Genomic DNA, 20,448 nt, shown 5'->3' with positions numbered 1-20,448 from the left:
ATGAAGAGACATTATGAAAGAAAAGTAAATAGGATTTATCTTGTTTTAATAGGATACTGTCAAAGACAAGGAACAAAGAAATTAGAAGATCATGATATCAACCATCTTAATTCTTTTGCTGTTCAGTTGTTTTAGTTGTGCCTGACTCTTTGTGACCCCATTTGGGGTTTTCTTGGCAAAGATCTTGGAGTAGTTTGCCGTTTCCTTCTCCAGCTCATTTGACAGATAAAGAAACTGAGGCAAACAGAGTTAAGTGATTTGCCTAGGGTCAGATAGCCAGTAAGTGTCTGAGGTAGGATTTGAACTCAGAAGATGAGTCTTCTTGACTTCTGACTTGGCACTCTATCCACTGTGCCACCTAGTTGCCCTTCTAGTATTATAACACCATCCAAATTGAATTAGATATAACTGAATTGAATTTACACAAATTACAAAATCTATTTAGTAACAGATCTTAATCCTTCCCTTATCCTTAACTATATATGCAGATGCTTAATAAATGTGTATGTATTTCCATATATAAGTAGACACACATCTACATATATTTATACACATTTATTAAGCACCTATGTGCCAAGTACTGTGCTAAGTACTGGAGATACAGAAAAGAGATAAAAAAGATAGTCCCTACTCTCATGCAGCTTACAATCTAATGGGGGAAACAGCAGTCAAATATATTCAAATCAAGCTACATACAAGATATACAGGAAATAATTAACAAAGGAAAAATACTAGAACTAAGAGGGGTTGTGCAAGTCTTTCTGAAAAAGATGGGATTTAGTTGGGACTTAAAAGAAGACAAGTAAGTCAGCAGGCAAGGTTAAGGAGAGAGAATTTTCCAGGCATGGCAGAGAGTCAGAAAATTCCTGGAGGGGAAAGATGGAAAAGCCAGAAGACCAGTGTCACTAGATCAAAAAGTACAGGGCAGAGAGTAAGATATAAGAAGACCAGAAAAGTAGGAGGTCTTTAAATGTGAAACAATTTTGTATTTGCTCCTGGAGTCAATGGGAAGCCAATAGAGTTTACTAAGTAGGGGTATGTGGAGTGACATGATTGGACCTGCGCTTTAGGAAAATCACTTCAGTAGGTGAATGGAGGGGAGATTGAAGTGGGGAGAGGCTTGAGGAAGGTTGATCTGCCAGCAGGTTATTGCAAGATAGATAGACAGATAGACATAGAAAAGCTAGATATATAGACATACAGACAGACATACAGATAGATCTAGATCTAAATACATGTAAGGTAAACTTTCTAAATAATGCCTGGAATCTTTATGTCTTTTTGACAGAAGGTAAAAGGAAATGGCTGTCTCTGCAAAGATGAGAGGGATATCTATTGTACAAATATGCATTAATTTTATATTATAGTGCTATAGATCACAAGGGACCACAATGATTCTACCATGGAACTATTTCCCTCTTAAATTAGTCTGCAGAGCTGATATTTAGATCCTTAACTTCAACAGAGTTTTAAAAAAGAGGCACTAGAGGAGCCTGGTTATGTTCTCTGCTGAATGAAGACACAGCAAAAGTTTTTAAAGAAAGCAAACTGCTTATGTCACATTGAAGTGCTGCCTAATGTTAACAGCCAGAAACAGCAAAAGTTGATTACTTACATTTCTATTTATTCCTCAATTATAAAACTAAATTTTTACATACTGCTTTCTGCTTTGATTGTCAAAAATACATATAGATCACTGACATGAAAGTCAAGACATGGCTATAATCAAGGGTGAACCCTTCACAAAATAATTAACTTTGCCAACTATGGAAGCATATTAAAAAATCTTTTTTAGTTTCTCTAGAAAGATTAAGAAATAACAATTCCCCCTAAACTGATTTCCAGACTCCTTGGGAATAGGATGGGGGGAAAAAGGCTTTCATTATGTGATTATAATTAAAGGTTATCTCCTCAATCCTCTGAAGGGATTAGGCAAGAGTTCCCTTTATGGAAGGACCTTTTCATGAAAACAGGGGCATTCTCATGGTGCCTTATTTAATTTCAATTTCCTTAACGGGAGTGTCCAGGAGGAATGGGATAGTGACTAGGTTCTTCTCTTTTAGAATGTTAGCCCAGAAACTGTGTTTTAAGATATCTTTTCCCATTATGAGATTTCTATAAATGTTATCTTATATTTTCTTGGGGCAGAATTATGTTGTAGGGCATGGGGATGAAGCTAGTTTGGATAACTTTCTTTCAACCAAGCTAGAAATGGCTTGGATTATTTCTTAATAATAAATTAAACTTTTTTGCGGACTGGTGCCCAAGTACAGAATACAGTATTAGTATTAAATTTTTTACCTCAACACAACAAATGTGTGAAGAATCATAACAATTAAAGAATTTGTTAATTATTCTTCTGTCACGTGTACACCCCAATAAATACTACTATGATCCTTCATCATGGCATGAAGATTGCCTTGGCAACTCTTGAATTTCAAGGTTACATAGCATGGTAGCACAAGGTATGGAAGATATACTATCAAGCTCAGAAGCCTCATATGAGACTGCACATCTGTCATCCAAGAATAAACCCACTCCAATTTGGAGAGGCTCAACAGGTGATAAATTTCTAGGGATACAGCAGGTCATGAAAATTATCTCCGAAGACTAGCAAGGGCCATAATCTGTATTTCTGAAAGGGATCCACATACCAATGAAATCACATATTATTTGAAACAGTAAAAGAATTACGTGTATTAACCAGTGTTCTACCATGTAACATATTAAACACATGCTAAGCCATGTGGAGCTTCATACACAAAGATGATACTAGTGACCCCATGACTAGGATATGAGTTTAGAGGGCAAAGTGGAAATATTTGGTAGCTTGTCAAGCTCTTCTCAAATTCTCCTAGTAATAAATGATAATGCATTTGTAAGATAGCCATCTAGATTTAGGAATACGGTCTTTTTGTGGCCATGGAACACAGTGAAGATAAATGGTAGGTACAGGGATGTAATCCAAAGCCTTGATCTCCTCATGAAGTTTTTACAGATAATCTAGTCCAAACTTTAGGACCACACTCAGATCTCAGATAATTTTCTTCTCTGAGACTAAAGAAAAAAAAAACTGATCAGTAAAACCTACAATTCAGTTACTTTAATCCTACCCAAGTCATCCATTTAACAAGCATTTATTAGATGCTTACTATGAACAAAAGCACTGTTCCAGGTGATGGAGATAAAAAGACTAAAATAAAATAGTTTCTGCCATCCAGGAGCTTACTCTACTACAATGTAGTCCAAAAGTTTTGCTTTTGAGTTTTAATAGAAGATATATGATATTAACTTATGGTAATCATGAAAAAAATATGTCCTCATTAAATGAGATTACCTGATCAGCCACTCCTCCAGGTAAAATGGTTTTTACTATTACTCCAGTGGATTTTCCTCCTACTATACCAAATCCTAGACCTGATCCATCATTAAGCAATTCAATGGTCTCCACATGTTGCCACTGAACCTGAATAAAAATAATAAAAGTTTATATTACAATAGTGCTTTTTAATTTACAAAGAACTTTCCTCACAACAATTCTCAGTTGGATAGGGCAAGTACAGTCAATTCTTCCATAACTTAAGTTTTGAAAACTCAAACTTGTTCCAACTCAATTGATACATTAGGGAATATTTTATGGTTCATTATCAATTTCTTATGCAGAAAACTGTACCACTTCACAATAATTCACAAAGGGCAACTTTTCCCACTCCCACTTCCATAAGCAAACTTAGGTCTTCTTTGAGGGAAAATGCCCTATTTATTGTATATGTTCAAGTTGAGCAGGAGCTATGAGCAGAAAAGTTCTACCAGTTCTACCCTCACCCCCATACATCCATGACCTCCTGCTCTGTGAAGAGGCCTAGAGTTGGGAGGCAGTTCCAGGTCTTGGACTGGGCCACTATTTATTGTTGTATTTATGTTTTTTTCTTAACCATTGAGCAGTTATAAAAAAAACATGTAACTGAGTTTTTTTAATCAAGTTTCTATTTTTTATGTCTCTTATAAAGGTTTTGAGAGTTGTGCCCCTAAAACCATTTTCTCCACAAGCTCTATGGTTTTCATTACATGATTCTGCATAGTACAGAGATTTTGGGGAATACATATATTGAGTTATAGATGAAATACATCTATTATTATCCCTATATTTACAGATTGGGGTTTGGGGAGGTAAAGAAAATTGTCCAAGTTGATACAGATAGCATCAAAGCCTAGACTGGAACTCAGATTTTCTGGTTCCAACTCTCTTTTCTGCCTTCCCACTTCTATCTCAAGTATACATTTACCTAAGTTTGAAAAGAGTGAGACAAAAATGAAAATCTGTTGTTATGATTTGTTATTGTTGCTGTTCAGTTATTCAGTTGTGTCCCCATGAACCATAGCACGCCAGGCCCTTTCATCCACCACTATCTCCTAAAGTCTGTCCAAGTTCATGTCTGTTGTTTCCATGACACTGTCCATCCATCTCATCCTTTGCCATTCCCTTTTCTTTTTGCCTTCAATCTTTCCCATTATCAGAGTCTTTTCCAATGAGTCCCATCTTCTCGTTATGTGGCCAAAATACTTAAGCTTCAGCTTCAGTATTTGACTTTCCAAAGAACAGTTTGAATTAATTTCTTTAAGTATTGACTGATTTGATCTCCTTGCTGTCCAAGGGACTCTCAAAAGTCTTCTCCAGTGCCACAACTCAAAAGGTGTCAACTCTGTGAAGCTCAGATTTCCTTTCGATCCTCTCAATTTATATATTGCTACCATATGGACCTTTGTCATAAGGGTGACACTCTTCTTTTTAGTATGCTGTCCAGATTTGTCATGGCTTTTCTTCCAAGGGGCAAACTTTCTTTTTTAATTTCATGGCTATAGTCACTGTTTGCAGTGATTGTTGAGCTCAAGAATATAAAATATAAAAACCACTTCCATTTCTTCTCCCTCTGTTTTCCAGGAAGTAATAGGACCAGCTGCCAAGATCTTAGTTTTTTTGATGTTTAACTCCAAGTCAGTTTTTATACTTTCCACTTTCACCCTCATCAAGAGGATTCTTAATTCTTCTTCATTTTCTATCATCAGAGTGGTAGAATCTGCATAGCTGAGATAGCTGATATTTTTCCCAGCAACCATAATTCCAGCTTTTTATTCATCCAGCCTGACATTTCACATGATGCAGTCTGCATATAAGTTAAAATTAAATATAACAGTCTTGTTATACTCCTTTTCCAATCTTAAATCAGTTGTTCCAGGTTTGGTTCTAACTGTTACTTCTTGACCCACATGCAGGTTCCTCAGGAGACAAGTAAGATGATCCAACAGTATTATCTCTTTTAAGACTTGCCACATTTTGTTGTAACCCACAGAGTCAACAGCTTTAGTGCAGTCAATGAAACAGAAGTAGATGTTTGTCTGAAGCTCCCTTGCTTTTTCTATAATCCAGCAAATTATGGCAATTTGGCCTCTAGTTCCTCTGCCTCTTATGCAGACTCTCAGATCATATATTGCTGAAGCCTAGCTTCCAGAATCTTAAGCATAACCTTACTGGATGTGAAATGAATGGGAATGTTCAGTTACTGTTACCTTCATTTTTTAATACTTCATTTTCCCCCAATTACATGTTAAGGCAATTTCTGAACATTTGGGTTTTTTTGTTAAGTTTTGAGTTTCAAATTCTATCCCTTTCTGCCTCCTCTCCCTTCCCTCCCCCTTCCTGAGATAGTAAGTAAAACATTTCCATATTAGTCATTTTGTATAAGAAGGTGAAAGAAAGAGAGAGAGATAGACAGGGGGGAGGAAAGAAGGAAGGAAGGAAAGAAAAAAGAAGGGAAGGAAGAGGAAAGAGAGAAGGAAGGAAGAAGGAAAGGAAAGAAGGAAAAAAGGAAGGAAGGGAGGAAGAAAGAAAGAAAAACAGCATGTTTCAGTCTGTATTCAGACAGTATCAGTTTTTTCTCTGAAGGTGGAAAGCATGCTTCATCATGAGTCCTTTGGGATTATCCTGGATCACTGTATTGCTGAGAATAGCTAAGGCATAAACAGTTCTTCATTGTACAATACTGTTGTTACTGTGTACAATGTTCTCCTGATTCTGTTCACTTTATTTTTCATCAGTTTATGTAAGTTTTTCTTTTTTTTTCTGAAATCATCCTACTTGTCATTTCTCATCACAATGATATTCCATCACAATCTTATACTACAGTTTATATTCAATCATTCCCCAATTGATGGGCATCTCCTCAATTCCAGATTATTAACCACCACAAAAAGAGCTGCTATAAATATTTTTGTACAAATAGGTCCTTTTGCCTTTTTTGATCTCTTTGGTATAAAGACCTAACAGTGATATTGCTGGATCAAAAGGTATGCAGAGTTTTATAGCTCTTTCGCCATAGTTCCAAATTGCTTTCCAGAATGGTTAGATCAGTCACAACTCTATCAGAAATACTTTAGTGTCTCAGTTTTCCCATAGTCTCTCTAACATTTGTCATTTTCCTTTTCTGTTATATGAACCAATCTGATAGCTGTGAGGAAGTGTTTCAGAATTGTTTTAATTTGCATTTTTCTAATCAAAAATGATTAAGAACCTTTTTTGTATGACTACAGAAATCTTATGATTTCTTTGTCTGAAAACTGCCTGTTCATATCCTTTGACCATTTATCAATAGAGGAATGACTTATATTCTTACAAATTTGTCTTAGTTCTCTATATAGTTGAGACATGAGGCCCATATCAGAGGTAATTGTTGCAAAATATTTTCTCCAGTTTTCTGCTTCCCTTTTAATTTTGGTTGCATTGATTTTGTTTGTGCAAAAACTTTTTCATTTTATATAATCAAAATTATCTATTTTATATTTTGCAATATTCTCTGTATCTTGTTTGGCCCAAAATTCTTTCCTTATCCATAGATCTGAGAGGTTAACTATTCCACGCTCTCCTAATTTTCTTACAGTATCATCGTTTATATGTTAACCATATATCTATTTTGACCTTACTTTGGTGTACCATGTGAGAATTTGGACTGTATCTAGCTTCTTCAATAGTGTTCTCCAGTTTTCCCAGTAGTTTTTGTGAAATAATGAATTTTTGTTCCAAAACTTTTTGATCTTTGGGTTTATCATATACTAGGTTACTACAGACATTTACTATAATGTATCATGTACCTAATCCATTCCACTGATCTACAACTCTGTTTCTTAGCCAGTGTCAGACTGTTTTGATAAATACTACTTTATAATACAGTTTGAGATATGAGGTAGCTACACCACCTTTCTTTACTTTTCTTCATTGATTTCCTTGATAATCCTCGACCTTCTGTTCTTGCAGATGAATTTTGTTATTGTTTTTCTAGCCCTATGAAACTAGTTTTTGGTATGACACTGAATAAATGCATTAATTTAGGTAGAACTGTCATTGTTATGACAATGATTTGGCCTATCCATGAGCAATTAATATTTTTTCAAAATGTTTAGATCCAATTTTATTTGTGTGAAGCTGTTTTGTAACTGTGTTCATATGGTTCCTGGGTTTGTCTTGGCAGATAGACTCTCAAGTATTTTATATGGTCTACTGTTATTTTAGATGAAATTTTTCTACACAATTACCTTTAAATAAGCAAATTTATATTTATAAGCCCTATAATAGAAGTTTCAGTGCCCCTGTTTAGTAGTTGATACATCAGTACTTCTATGATGTGAAATAAAACTCTCTATAGATGGTTCACAAGCTTAATAGAAATGTCATTTAACATTTCATTTATTATTATTCTTTAGTATCAGTTAAACTTAAATTTGGAAAATCTTGTGTAGAATTTTTTATAAATAGAAAAACATTCTTCTGTTTCATATAGTTTAGCCTAGAAGTAAAGAGTTAAATCAGATGACTTTTAAGGTCAGTCAATCAAAAACACTTAAGTACTTACTATGTGCCAGACATTGTGCTAGGTTCTGATGATAAAAATATAAATATATCCAAAATTCAAAATTTATACAAAATAAAGCAAAGTGATTATTTTTTGAAGGATGAGTTATAAAAGATTTGAGGACTCAGGACATAGAATATGTATGTAGTATGTGATCATCTTCAAGAAGGAGAGTTTGAGGAGACAATGGAGGGTAGGAGAATGGGAGAGAAGGAAAGAAGGAAGGAAGGAAGGAGAAAAGGAAGGAAGGAATACAAGGAGAGAGGGAGGGAAGAGAGAGAGAGAAGGGGGCAGACATGAGGTGAAATAAATTGCCCCTTGTCATTCAAGGTGATAAGTATCTGAGACCTATTTTGAACTCAGATTTCCCCGACTTCAGGCCCAACACTCTATCCACTACATCATCTAGCTACAATATTATGACAGAAATCTATGATTAGAAGTATATGGACAAGAAGGACACACACACACACACACACACACACACACACACACACTTTTATTTGAAAAAAAATGAGATACTCATACCACTGGATTAGAGTGAGCTGAAACTGTGCTGGCAGCAGATGGAGAACGAGACACTATCGGGCTCATGAGTGGGGGCAAGGAGCCTCTGGCAACAATGAGCTGAACATTATCTTTGGCCTTCTGAAGGATGCTGATAGCCTGTTGGTGTGTTATTGTTTGATCAAGTGCATATCCATTGATTGCTAGTATTTGATCAGCTTCTTTCAATCTTCCATCTCTGTCAAAGAGAAATAAGAGGAGGAAAAGGATATGTGACAGTTGTCACTGGAATTACTAATGCTTCTAGACAGATTCTAGTGTTTTTATTATCCCATTTTCTCTTTTCCACACTTTGTAATCTTCCTCCTGCAGTTCTTCCAAAGGAAGTTATTTGGGCCCTCTGGTGATTAGCTAGTTCTCTTTTAAGCTAATCCCACTGCATCTGTCTCCAGGACAGCATAGACCCTATAGCTATCTCCTCCCCTTCAATGGCTTCTTCACATTGGTACCTATCGCAAGCAAAACATGCCCCACTGAGATACTCCCAGCTCAGCTTCTCACAGTCAAAGTCCTGTCTTTATTCTTGACTATGAGCTTTAGAGCTGAAACAATCCCATCAATTACCACACCAGCACTAAATTAGAAAACTAGACTAAAATTTTATTTCTATGAAGAAATGAGGTTAGAGTTCTATAAAGAACTCACGTGCATTATCTAAAGATTTAACTCTATAAAAAAGTAAACCTCAACTTTGAAAACAGTTTAGTGAGTTTTTCAGATCATTTTTTTTCTCTAAAAAACCCTTTTGAGACAGACTTTAATGCTCTAAATGGATGCCATAATGAGGAAGAAAGAGAAGAATTCAGTGTACTCATGACAGGATTTAGAGAACAGTCTCACCTTTGTGCCACACTTCCTTCTTGAATCTCTTGCACAAATATTCCCAGTTCACCTCTGTTTTCACTCTTCAGTCCCACAACACTAAAACCTAGGCCACCACTTGTAGGCTTAACAAGCTCAAAAATCTCTATGGGGCGACCCTGTTCAAGAAACCAACCAAACAAAAATAATGAAAAAGAGAAACAAACTTCATCAATGTAATAGTATCTTATTTGTATATCTTCATAACTTATAATATGTTTTACCTATATTAGTTTTTTCAATCCTTACATCCTCTGAAGGATGTGAACATTAAGGCCCCCAATTTTCCAGATAAATAAAAGGAAGGTCTAAATGTTAAATGACTTACCTGAGGTCACAAAGATAGTTAAGCAACAGAGCCAGCTTAGCATGTTATCAGACATTTCATTCATCCTTAATAATATCTAACAGAACATATGAAAGACTACAAAAATACCCAAAGGCAAATACTTCAGTTTAACATCAGACACTCACTAAAAAAATCATCATAAAATAATTACTTGCCATTGATAGCAATTGCATTTTAATTCTATCTCCCTACCATCTAAAAATTCCCACAAAATATGTTCTTTCATCAATAAAATGACTTAGACATTTTTTATTTCACAACATTTAACTGAGAAAGGTCTTAATTATCTGAGGGCAACATTTTCATAAATACAAACAAATGCTAATTGTTGTGAACAACAAGAAGTCATTTCTCACCTGTGCCATATTTCTGATCAGCTGGTCAAATTCATCACCTGAAGGTTTTCCATTGATTTGAGGAGTACTTGATCCCATATGTGATTCAAAATCGCCATTATTTTGACCCAACAAATAAGATTCATTATATGAAGTAGGATGCCCAATAGATGCAAAATGTGGAAGCTGTGAGAACTCACCAGTTGAAGATATGGATGGTGTAACATTTACCTGAGGATGATAAAGGGATTATTATGAACTTTCAGCCTTAGCTAACTGCTTCATTAAGTATTTCCAAAGAAGATGGAATGCCCTTTTAAATTCTTACATCAAAGATGTGTGATTTCATCAGTGTTGGCTAATCCTCCACCAATGCAGATCTCAAGTCCTCCATACCTTAGGAAACAGTCTCCTAATGTCAAAGTAGCCAAAAAAGGAATCACCATGCATTTATTTGAAGATGTTCTTTTCTGAACTTATATGGGATGGTCCTTGTATGACAGACATCAGTACAACCTGTTTTAGGGTCCTCAACTGAATACTTTTGACTTTGGTGAAATGTATTAAAACCAGGACTCTGCTTACATAGCCTTCAGGGTGATCTTCACAATAATAGGACAAGGAGGGGGACCTCCAAGGCCATTTAGAGCATCCCCCTTCATTTTATAGATGAAAAACAGATTAAATTACTCGCTGAAGGTCATACATAGTAAACATGAGGTATGATTTGAACTCAGGTCTTTTGCCTTTGGCAGAAGACTCTTCAAAAGTGTAAAATAAATTGTATAGCAAGATCACATAAATGCAGAGAATTTATTTTCTGCATCAATTTCCCTCATTTATTAAAATTTTCCTCAATAGATCCAGGGATTGATTTGACCATAGATTTGGAGCATGGAAAGGGGATTTTAGAGATCACCAAGTCCAAACGTCTCATTTTACAAACCAAGAAACTGAAACTCAGAGAAATAGTTGACTTGTACAAAATCACACAGGTATTTATTGTCCAAGGTAGCATTAGAACCTACATTTTTTTTTTTTTACTCCAAGTTCAGGGTTTTATCTCCTACATGATACTCTCTCTCAAAGCATAAGTTGAGCATTTGATATTTGGGATACTGACAAATGTCTCATCTTATTCTACATTTGAGCCAAAATACCTGAAGTAACTCCCCCCCCCCCACAAATGCTTGTAAAGAGAAATGATGTTGTGTCCATGAAGTTCCCAGGCAAACTTCAGCATTAGAATACCAATAACTAAATCAACTCCAAGTTTTGTCCAGATGACCAAAATAACCATGTTTCATTACAGTCCTATTAGTTTATAGAATCAGTGAATTATACACTTGAATAGACCAAGAAGGTATCTAGTTCAACCTGTAACTGATCAAGAATCTCCTCTACAGACCCTTTGTGGAAGAGAGAGTAGAATACCTGCTAATCCCCTAGGGATGGTCTGGGAGCACCAATCCAGATTGGTTTGATTTCTCACCTGAGAGTGAAGGTATGACTTGCAGTTAAGCCCAGATCAGGGAGAGCTCCACATGGTCAGGGAGAGCTCTGAGGGGATTAGTTTCCCTTCTTTGCTTTTTCTTTTCTCTGCTGCCTTGGGTGAGGGGAAGGTCATTTTAAATTTCTAGACAGGCGAATGATAAGTACTAAATAAGCAAGCAGTAACCTTGGACAAGGTGTTCTTTGTTTGTTAAATCTTCATAACTGCATTCAGAAGAAATGGTGATTTCCACTTCTACAGACAGGATTATGTATGACCTGTGACACTTTGGTTGTTTCGAGACTCTTTTCTTTATTATCCTTCAGGAATAATTCACTTTACTACACTTTATTACAATCATTACATCCTACAAAAGAAAAGAGAGTGTTTATGCCTGTCAAAGGTGCAGGGGGACTTTTCTGATTTGGCAGCAGGGACAATGCTTTAAAAATGTGCAAGGAGACCATTTACTAAGTGTAATAGTAATTTAAATGGAAAGAGCTTTCTCATTAATTAATAGGCCCATATGATCTGGAAGCCTGAGTCACATGTGGTGGGAGGAGCTTGCTGAAGAGGCGGAACACGAAGGGTGGAGTGGAATCGGGAGGAAGTGAATGAATGGGGTCAGGTCAGAAAGGAAAGAACGCAGGCCACTGACACAGGTCAACTAACACATTGTGACAGTTATGCCCTGGCTGAGAGAGAAGAGGTTTGAGACTGACACATTGTTACAGTTGATAGTGAGAAGGCCCTGGTTGGGGGAGGGGAGGCTTGAGAATGACTTTGTCCCCTGCTGTGATCATGTTTATTAACTTCTTTGTCACCATGACTGATTTTGCTTTCTGGTTCTGGGATTTGGCTTTCTGGTGCTTAAATAAATGTTTTTCTTCTGCCTTCTATATGGACAGTCTTTTATATTTTGCCATTCAGAACTACGCTGGCATATTCATAGTCACTACCAGTGCTCTGACTATTGCCTTGGTGATACATTTGGCTTCACAAACAGGATTGCAAAGTAACAAAATCTCTATTTGGGGGCAGAAATGATTTAGAGGAAGACATTAATATCCCAGGATAGGAGAATTTGCCATATTCCTCACTAGTAAAAGAATGGGCTAAAAGCACTGGACCCTGTGAAAACTGGGAAGCAAGGTTACAGGAGGGGGAACCTGGAGATTTGGAAAGGTAATTGCAAGGAATACCAATAAGACCAGGAAAGGAGTTGGCAGGGGTAAGTAGGAAAGGCTGGATTTTACTAACAGCTTACTGTATTATATGTAGAAACAGAGATGAGCTACTTAAGGAAAAACTTCAGATGAAAAAACAGTACAAGAGCAGTCTAAGGAGGTCTCAGGTAGAAGGAAAAACTGTTCATTTAGCTCAGAAGAAGCTGAAGGCTAACAAAAGAAATGCACATCTGACCTTTGTATGGACCCAGCCTAGTTGCCACAGTGGTAAAGGAAGTGAAATAATTTTAGAGGAAGAAGTTTCTCAGTCAGAAGCATGCCTAATAATGAGGTGGAAAGAGGAGAACCAAGGAGGTAACTCAGTGTTTAGGGAAATAATTGAAGATTTTACCCAGCAGGAGGTCACAGAAATTTTGAGTCAGTTCACCCAAAGGATAGCAGAATCATTAATATCTTGGATGGTGAGAATCAGTGACGATGGAGATGGAGGAGGAATAGCTATAGGTCCCGACGACTGCCTGAAATTTATAGGTATTGGTCAGAATCCTTTGGTACAGCAAAGTTTTAGAGATTATAATATGTAAGTAGGTAATCTGTTAGAGCTTTGACTGCAGAAGGCTGAAGTAGGCAGTATCCTACTGACTCTATGTGGCTTAGTGGAGACAGACCCTGGTATTCACTTAGGGACTGTATAAGAAAGTTAAAGAAGGAGGTAATGAAGATGGTCATAATGATCAGAAATGCAGATACATACTGTGATACTCCCTTTGCAGTTTACCATAGGAATATAATAGTGAAGACGGCTCCTCCTACTTACAAGCACTTGATTTTGACTCTAATAATTGGGGAAATAGGGTACCCTCTTTGAGAGGTGCTGGACAAGATTTCACAGTTAGGTGACTTAGGAGACTGGGGAAAAGACAACATTGCTAGACAACGAAGAGTAATAGCCAGCGGATTCAAAATCAGAATAAATTGACAAGGAGAGAACTGTTTACTGCTCTACTAAGATCAGATTTAGATGATATTCCAACTAATGAACTATACAGAATGTACCAAGAAAAGGGACTTGATAGCCCCTACAGATCCTACTGAACCCTTGTATATAAGTTTGTCACACCTTCAGGGAGAAGAGGAAGTTGGCCAAACCTTAGCTCAGATTAAGATTAGTAGCTTGAGGAATACATGATTGGTTGAAGTGATAGATTCCAATTATCATGGAGAAATTATTGCAATATTCCAAAATTTAGGTGATGAACCCATGTAGTTTTATAAAAATAATAGAATAGTTCAAGTGATTATTATTCCTTGTGAAACAAGAACACTTGTGAAAACTTACCCTCCTTCTGAAATAACAGTGTAGCTGAAGGATTGGGTTCTACTGATAGAATAAAATCAAGAGGTAAAGTATGAATAAAACAGAAGCCAGATGACATTCCAAAGGCTGTGGAAATTATAGCACATGGGAAAGATAATACCGTTAACTGTTGTTTATTTAGGAGAGGATGATTACCAAATTGAACCCTTAACACATATATTCTACCATGTGATGGTGGGTTTATAGACTCCAGAACCACAGCTGACCCTATATCTACCCTGCTTCTGGTTATTGTTTCCTTGTTTTGTTTGCTTTTTGTCTTTTCATCTGTTAAATTTGCTTTCTAGATTTGTTTTCTATAAGCTTAGTACCCTCCACCTGCAGATACCTGATTGCTTAAGCTGCATGTCACCTCCTATCCATGACAGTGATGTGTCATCTCTAGACCTGAAGTTGACCAAACTCCAGATGCCAGCTAAAGAACTGATCTCTCAAATGGGACCCCTTGGGACAGGAACAGCTCTGTGTCCAATCTCGGCAGGAAGAAGTTGTGGAGGAAGAGACCTTCTCCCCTTACCCCAAGATTGTGGACCCCATTTTGTTGAGGTGGAATGATGGATTACTTGTAATACCAGTTGCCCCACTGACCTATGTATTGAATATGAAAGATCTTGGGGCTGAATGTAATAATAATTTAAATGGAAAGATCTTTCTCATTAATTAATAGGCCCATGTGATCTGCTTAAATCTCCTAGAAGCCTGGGTCACATGTGGTGGGAGGAGCTTGCTGAAGAGGCAGAACAGGAAGGATGGAGTGGAACCAGGAGAAAGTGAGTGAGTTGGGCCAGGTCAGAGGGGAAAGAATGCAGGCAATTGACACAAGCCAACTGAAACATTGTGACAGTTGATAAAGAGAAGGCCCTGGCGGGGGGAGGGAAGGTTTGAGAATGACTTTGCCCTCTGCTATGATCATGTTTATTAACTTTGTCACCATGATGGATTTTGCTTTCTGGTTCTGAGATTTGACTTTCTGGTGTTTAAATAAATGATTTTCTTCTGCCTTCTATATGGACAGTCTTTTATATTTTGCCATTGAGAACTACGCTGACATATTCAGTCACCACCAGCGCTGTGAATGTTGCCTTGGCGATACATTAAGGATGGTAATTTTTTAAAAAATGTAAAGTAAGGTGGTGGGGAGTAGAGGATGTAAACCTCATACTCAAAGCAGGCTCAACATTTTCTGCCTGTTTACAGCCTGCATGGAAGAAGGTGAGGAGCCAATCTCTGAAAAAGCCTAATGACATTAAATGGGAGGGCCCTGCTCCCCAAAAAAGAGCATACTTACATATTCTGCCTTGTTATAGTGTGATTAACACATGGAAAAGAAGATTTGATCCTGAGCTATAACTCAGCTATACTTTCTTACCTGGAACTGACACGTAGTACACAAACATAGCACATTGTACTTTGTCTCTTTCCATTTTTTTCTTTCCTGTTTTTGAGAAAAGAAATTCTTCAGACAGTCATGACCTTGTGGGCTTTGAAAAGTCAGAATGTCAAACCACTAAAACTCCAGGAACCAAAGTGTATGCCAGATTTTGTAGCCAATTAAGATGATGAGGAATGAACTACCCAGCAACCTACTTAGGAGTTAAAGAAAATTTTCTATGGGCTATGCCAAATTTGAAAGTGAACTGGAGTGGGGGAAGAGCAGAAGAGTAAACTCTCTGTGGAACCTGCTTTCAGTTTGAGCCCACTTTCCCCAGGGACTGAGGACATACATGGGGAAGCACACCCTTAGGTGTTGAAGGAAAATGTTCTTGCTATTATCTTCTTAGTAAATAAAGCTTTGTGAAAGCTTAAAAAAGAATTCCCTGCTACACATCTGAAATAAGTAGGCTAACCTTGCTCTGAAGTTCTGATCTTGAGGGGAAGTTTATTAACTCTCAAGGCAACGCATTCTACTTTGAGGTTGTTCTAGTCACTCTGAAGCTTTCCTTTATATATCCAACCTAAATTTGCAGTGCTTGTCCACTCAGAATAAGCTGAACCTTTCTTCCATGACACAGCCTTCAAAAGTAACTGAAGGAAGGTATCATCACTTCTCCTCCACCCCCTGTTGCTATTCTCCAAGTTAACAGTTCCAGTTCCTTCAACAAATTCTTCATGGCATAATCTCAAGGCTCCAGTGGGGGGCAGGATAGGATAGAGGGAAATATAGTTAGTCTTATACAACACTACTATTATGGAAGTCATTTGCAAAACTACACAGATATGGCCTATACTGAATTGCTTGCCTTCCAAAGGGAAGGGGTGGGGAGGGAGGGATGAAGAGAAGTTGGAACTCAAAGTTTTAGGAACAACTGTCGAGTACTGTTCTTGCTACTAGAAAATAAGAAATACAGGCAAAGTGTTATAGAAAGTTATTTGGCCCTACAGGACAAAAGAGAAGAAGGGGACAAGGGCAGAGAGGGATGATAGAAGAGAGGGCAGATTGGTGATAGGGGCAATCAATGCTCAGTGTTTTGGGGTAGGGGGAGGGGAAATATGGGGAGAAAATTTGCAACCCAAAATTTTGTGAAAATGAATGTTAAAAGTTAAATAAATTTAAAAAAATTATAATCTCAAGGCTCTTCACCATCCTAATCAACTTTCTCTGGCTGTTCTTCAGTTTATTGATACACTTCTTAGACTCAGCACTGAACGTAATACTCTAAGTGGGCTTTGTCCAGAGTAGAGTCAGACTCACAACCCCCTTGTTTTAGACACAATCCTTCTCAGTGCATCATAGGAGAGTTAAATTAGCTCTCTTTCCTTTATCGCATATATGTCACATATCACACATAGTCATGAATTTGTAGCATATTAAAGCCACCTCATTATTTTTAGTCAAACTATTATCTAGTTAAAACTCCTCCATAATGTATCTGGGAATAAGGTTTGTTTGTTTAGAATGTAGAACGTATTTATTGAATTCCATCTTATTGATTTAGACTAATGTCCTAACCTCTGTCAAGATCATTCAGAGTCAACCTTTTCAAAGTGGTTTGTGGGAAACCCTTTTCTTTTGGCAACACAGATGTGGATATCATAATGTAAAATTATGTAAGGATAAGAAGGTACTCAAGAAACAATGATGAGAACTTGAAAGAAATGCCAGTATATCAATAAGCATTTGTTAGGTGCCTAATGTGTGCCAGGTATTGTGCTGAGCATTGAAGATATAAAGAAAAGCAAAAGATAGCCCCTTCTCTTGAGGAAATTACAGTCTAACAAATTGCAAAGAGACAACTGCAAAGAGCTATGTACAAACAAGATAAAGGCAAGATCAAGTGCAGATAATCTGAGGAAATGTTTGTTGACTGATTGGGAAGCAAATACACTGAAGCCTCCCTATAGCAGATTAAAGCAGAATCTGATGGCTCCAGAAGAGGTGAGGCTGATGACCTATACAGCCCTCCCTCCCTCAAAACAAAGTCAAGTGCAAGTCATGTCATCATTTCTCTGATGGCATGGTCTTCCTTGGCAATGAAGGACAACCAACAAAGCAGAATCACGTCAACAGTTGATTGTCCTGGTATCCATGCAAGATTTAGTTACTGAACTGCCTCAAAGAGTTCATTCTAAGGTGGTCTCACCTCTTTATGTAGTCCTTTAGGATATGCAAAGTGCTGAACGTACAGTATCTCATTTGAGACAACAACTCTGTGAATTAGGAACTATATTATTCTCATTTTACAGATGGAGAAACTGTAGGTCATAGGGACTGTCACCCAGGGGGTCACATAATTAGCACGTGTGAAAGGAAGGATGTGAACCTCCATCTTCCAGATTCAACACTCTATCTAACAGACTCTGCTGCCTCTGAACTGGGAAGAACAGGCACAGACTAGATTTTAATCTGTGTTACAACGTTAATGAGGATCCTGCAATTGCCTTTTGGTACACAATTCAAGATCAAGACATGATTGACTTCATTCTCTAAGACATATCTGGCCTCCAAAATAAGCTTGTTATGTAACAACTCTTGCTTTGTCAATTTTTTAAATCTGAGATATATCTAATTCAGAACAGTCAGATGGCAGAATCCATGCTAGGCAATATGATATAGCAGATAAAGGAAAAGACTAGGAATCAGAAGACCATGACACAAATCCTGGATCTGCCTCTTACTAGCTAAGTGACCTTGCACAAGTCAATATTCAGGCTCTCTGCACATCAGTTTATCTACAGAACAGAAATAACAAAGATTGTCCAACCTAACACTAAAGGCTGTTGCGGGATTCAAGGGTCGGGGGAAACACTTTATAAACTATAATGAGTGTTGAGGTACAGGGATGGAGTCTGAGCTTATGATTTAATCAGTGCAGGGAATTCTCAGTGTAGAAATTTACTCTACCTAATGATGATCTGAAGATTAGCATCCTACAATTCATTTATTGTTAGAGTCTTAAAGACGTGACCAGAACACCAAGGTGAAACAACCTACCTATGATCCCACATGCAATATTTGTGTGACACATAACCTGAATCAGGCCTTCCTGAGTGGTTCTACTATTACACCATTCTACATCCAAATGCATTTATACAACTATAGTCATTATTTTATCATCACTCTCATTAATGCTATTCCTCCATCCCACCTCTTCCAACTGTTCTAACAGAACTCAACTTCCATTTCCTGGATTTCTTTTCCACCTCTATCTCAGCTTCCTTCTCATGCCAGAGATGCTGCCTCTTCTGTATCCTCCTCCTCCTCTGATTGGTGAGTTCCTCTTTGGAATCCCCACTCTGGGAAGTAGCCGTGCTATGCAAGCTCACTTCCAACCTGGCTCAGCTTTTGACTCTCAAGACTATTTTCCACCTTGCCCTCACATGAGTACTTTCCCCACATATTAAGCACGTAAGAAACATTCACTAACTAGTTCTATCATCTCATTGTGGCACATATTGTGACCATGGGTTCTCAAAAGCTATAAAAGTGGTACCAAAGCCCTGTCAGTCCTACTAAAGTGGAAAGGTTTCAAGTTCAGGTGAGGTAACCAACTGCATATCTTTCCAAGAGCCTTATCACAGTTCTCAGCACACAGAAGGTGCTTAATAAATGCTTGTTGATTTGTCATAAAATGGTTGGCCACCAAGCAATGAATATTTTCAACTACAAAAGCTCATTAAAACATTTTCTAAGGCATTCAATCTGTGTGGGTGTAAGAAGTACCTACCACACTATTGAAACCACAGTACCTTAAAGTGTTAAATTATTATTACTGTTGCTGCTCCTGTTATTTCTATGAGTGAGGAATTTTGTACGAACTTTTCTTCTTTCTCCATAAACCATTACAACTATACAAACTGAAGAGCTGCTATATATATATATACACATATATATATAATTATTATAAAATGAATTAGTCTCTAAAGGCCCAAAGACAGCTTTCAGATTACCACTGATCCAATGACTTTATCAGCTAACTGTTTTCAACTACTGGGCAGGGAGTGGAGAGGGTGTCAAAGGTGCAAAACATTTGGTGATCATTTAAATGATTATTTCAAAGCATTTGGGATCAATTAATTTATATGTACCTATACCTAAATATATGCATATATAATATATGTATATATTACACTATATATGTATGTATAATGTGTACATATATATATATATACATATATAGTATGTATGTGTGTGTATATATACATATATATGTATTTTTTTAATATATTTTTTTCAACAGTCTTGTTATGCCAAGCCTGGTTTTTTATCCTGAGCCATGGCAACTTCAAAAAAGTCTGCCAGCAGACTCTACACATCTCAGGTTGAAGCAGATGGCATGATGAAAGCTGCGACAGGCTGAGGATCCCACACACAAGGTCCTAACGCCTATGGTGTGTTTGCATAGAGAAAAAAATATTTGGACTTATGGCTATGGTGAGCCAGGATGAACAAACTATATGCTGGGAACAAAGTAATGAGTCCTTCAAAGGTACTCCCTGGTATGTTAAGGGATTCATTCTCATTCCAAGGGAGAACACTCTCAGAATACGGTTTGCTTTGTCTGGCTCAACTAATTACAGTATTAAGATCCCTGGGGGAAAAAAAGTTCGTGTTAATAAATTAGGTTTGTTTTTTAGTTTGTTTGTTTAAATCAGTTGAAAACTCGTTCAATTCATTCTTGAAAAAAATGCTGTTCAAATTTGGGTCTACAAAGACCACTTTTTAAAAGTGTTTTTTTAAAAGTAATTAGCTGCATTATTCAACCCACCAAAAGGCTCTTTAAATTTTTTTAATATACATCACAAAGCACAAAATTGGGCATTTCTTTTTAATGCATCTACAAAAGTTGTTATTGATAAGTTCACAATCTAGTGGATACCTATGAGGACCCAGTTTGGAGAAAATAAATTTAAAGGTGTAAAGGTGGCAAATATTTG

At 37.1% G+C, this 20,448-nt stretch overlaps 1 protein-coding gene across 24 annotated transcripts in view; it reads right to left on the bottom strand.

Annotated features, from left to right (window-relative positions):
* Positions 1 to 20,448, bottom strand: part of MPDZ (multiple PDZ domain crumbs cell polarity complex component) — a 312,491-nt gene that overhangs the window by 164,430 nt on the left and 127,613 nt on the right. For all 24 annotated transcript variants that reach the window (XM_072596383.1, XM_072596408.1, XM_072596401.1 and 21 more), the window contains 4 exons: positions 10,038 to 10,247; positions 9,312 to 9,451; positions 8,433 to 8,649; positions 3,338 to 3,466 (listed from right to left, as the gene is read on the bottom strand). In XM_072596383.1, coding sequence (XP_072452484.1) covers positions 3,338 to 3,466; positions 8,433 to 8,649; positions 9,312 to 9,451; positions 10,038 to 10,247 — 696 coding nt within the window. The remainder of the gene's footprint in view (positions 1 to 3,337; positions 3,467 to 8,432; positions 8,650 to 9,311; positions 9,452 to 10,037; positions 10,248 to 20,448) is intronic.

This window comes from Notamacropus eugenii, chromosome 1 (assembly GCF_028372415.1).
Source record: "Notamacropus eugenii isolate mMacEug1 chromosome 1, mMacEug1.pri_v2, whole genome shotgun sequence".
In the NCBI taxonomy this organism is placed as follows: domain Eukaryota; kingdom Metazoa; phylum Chordata; class Mammalia; order Diprotodontia; family Macropodidae; genus Notamacropus; species Notamacropus eugenii.
Note: the sequence above shows the minus strand (reverse complement) of the source record. Positions and strands in the feature narration are given on the sequence as shown.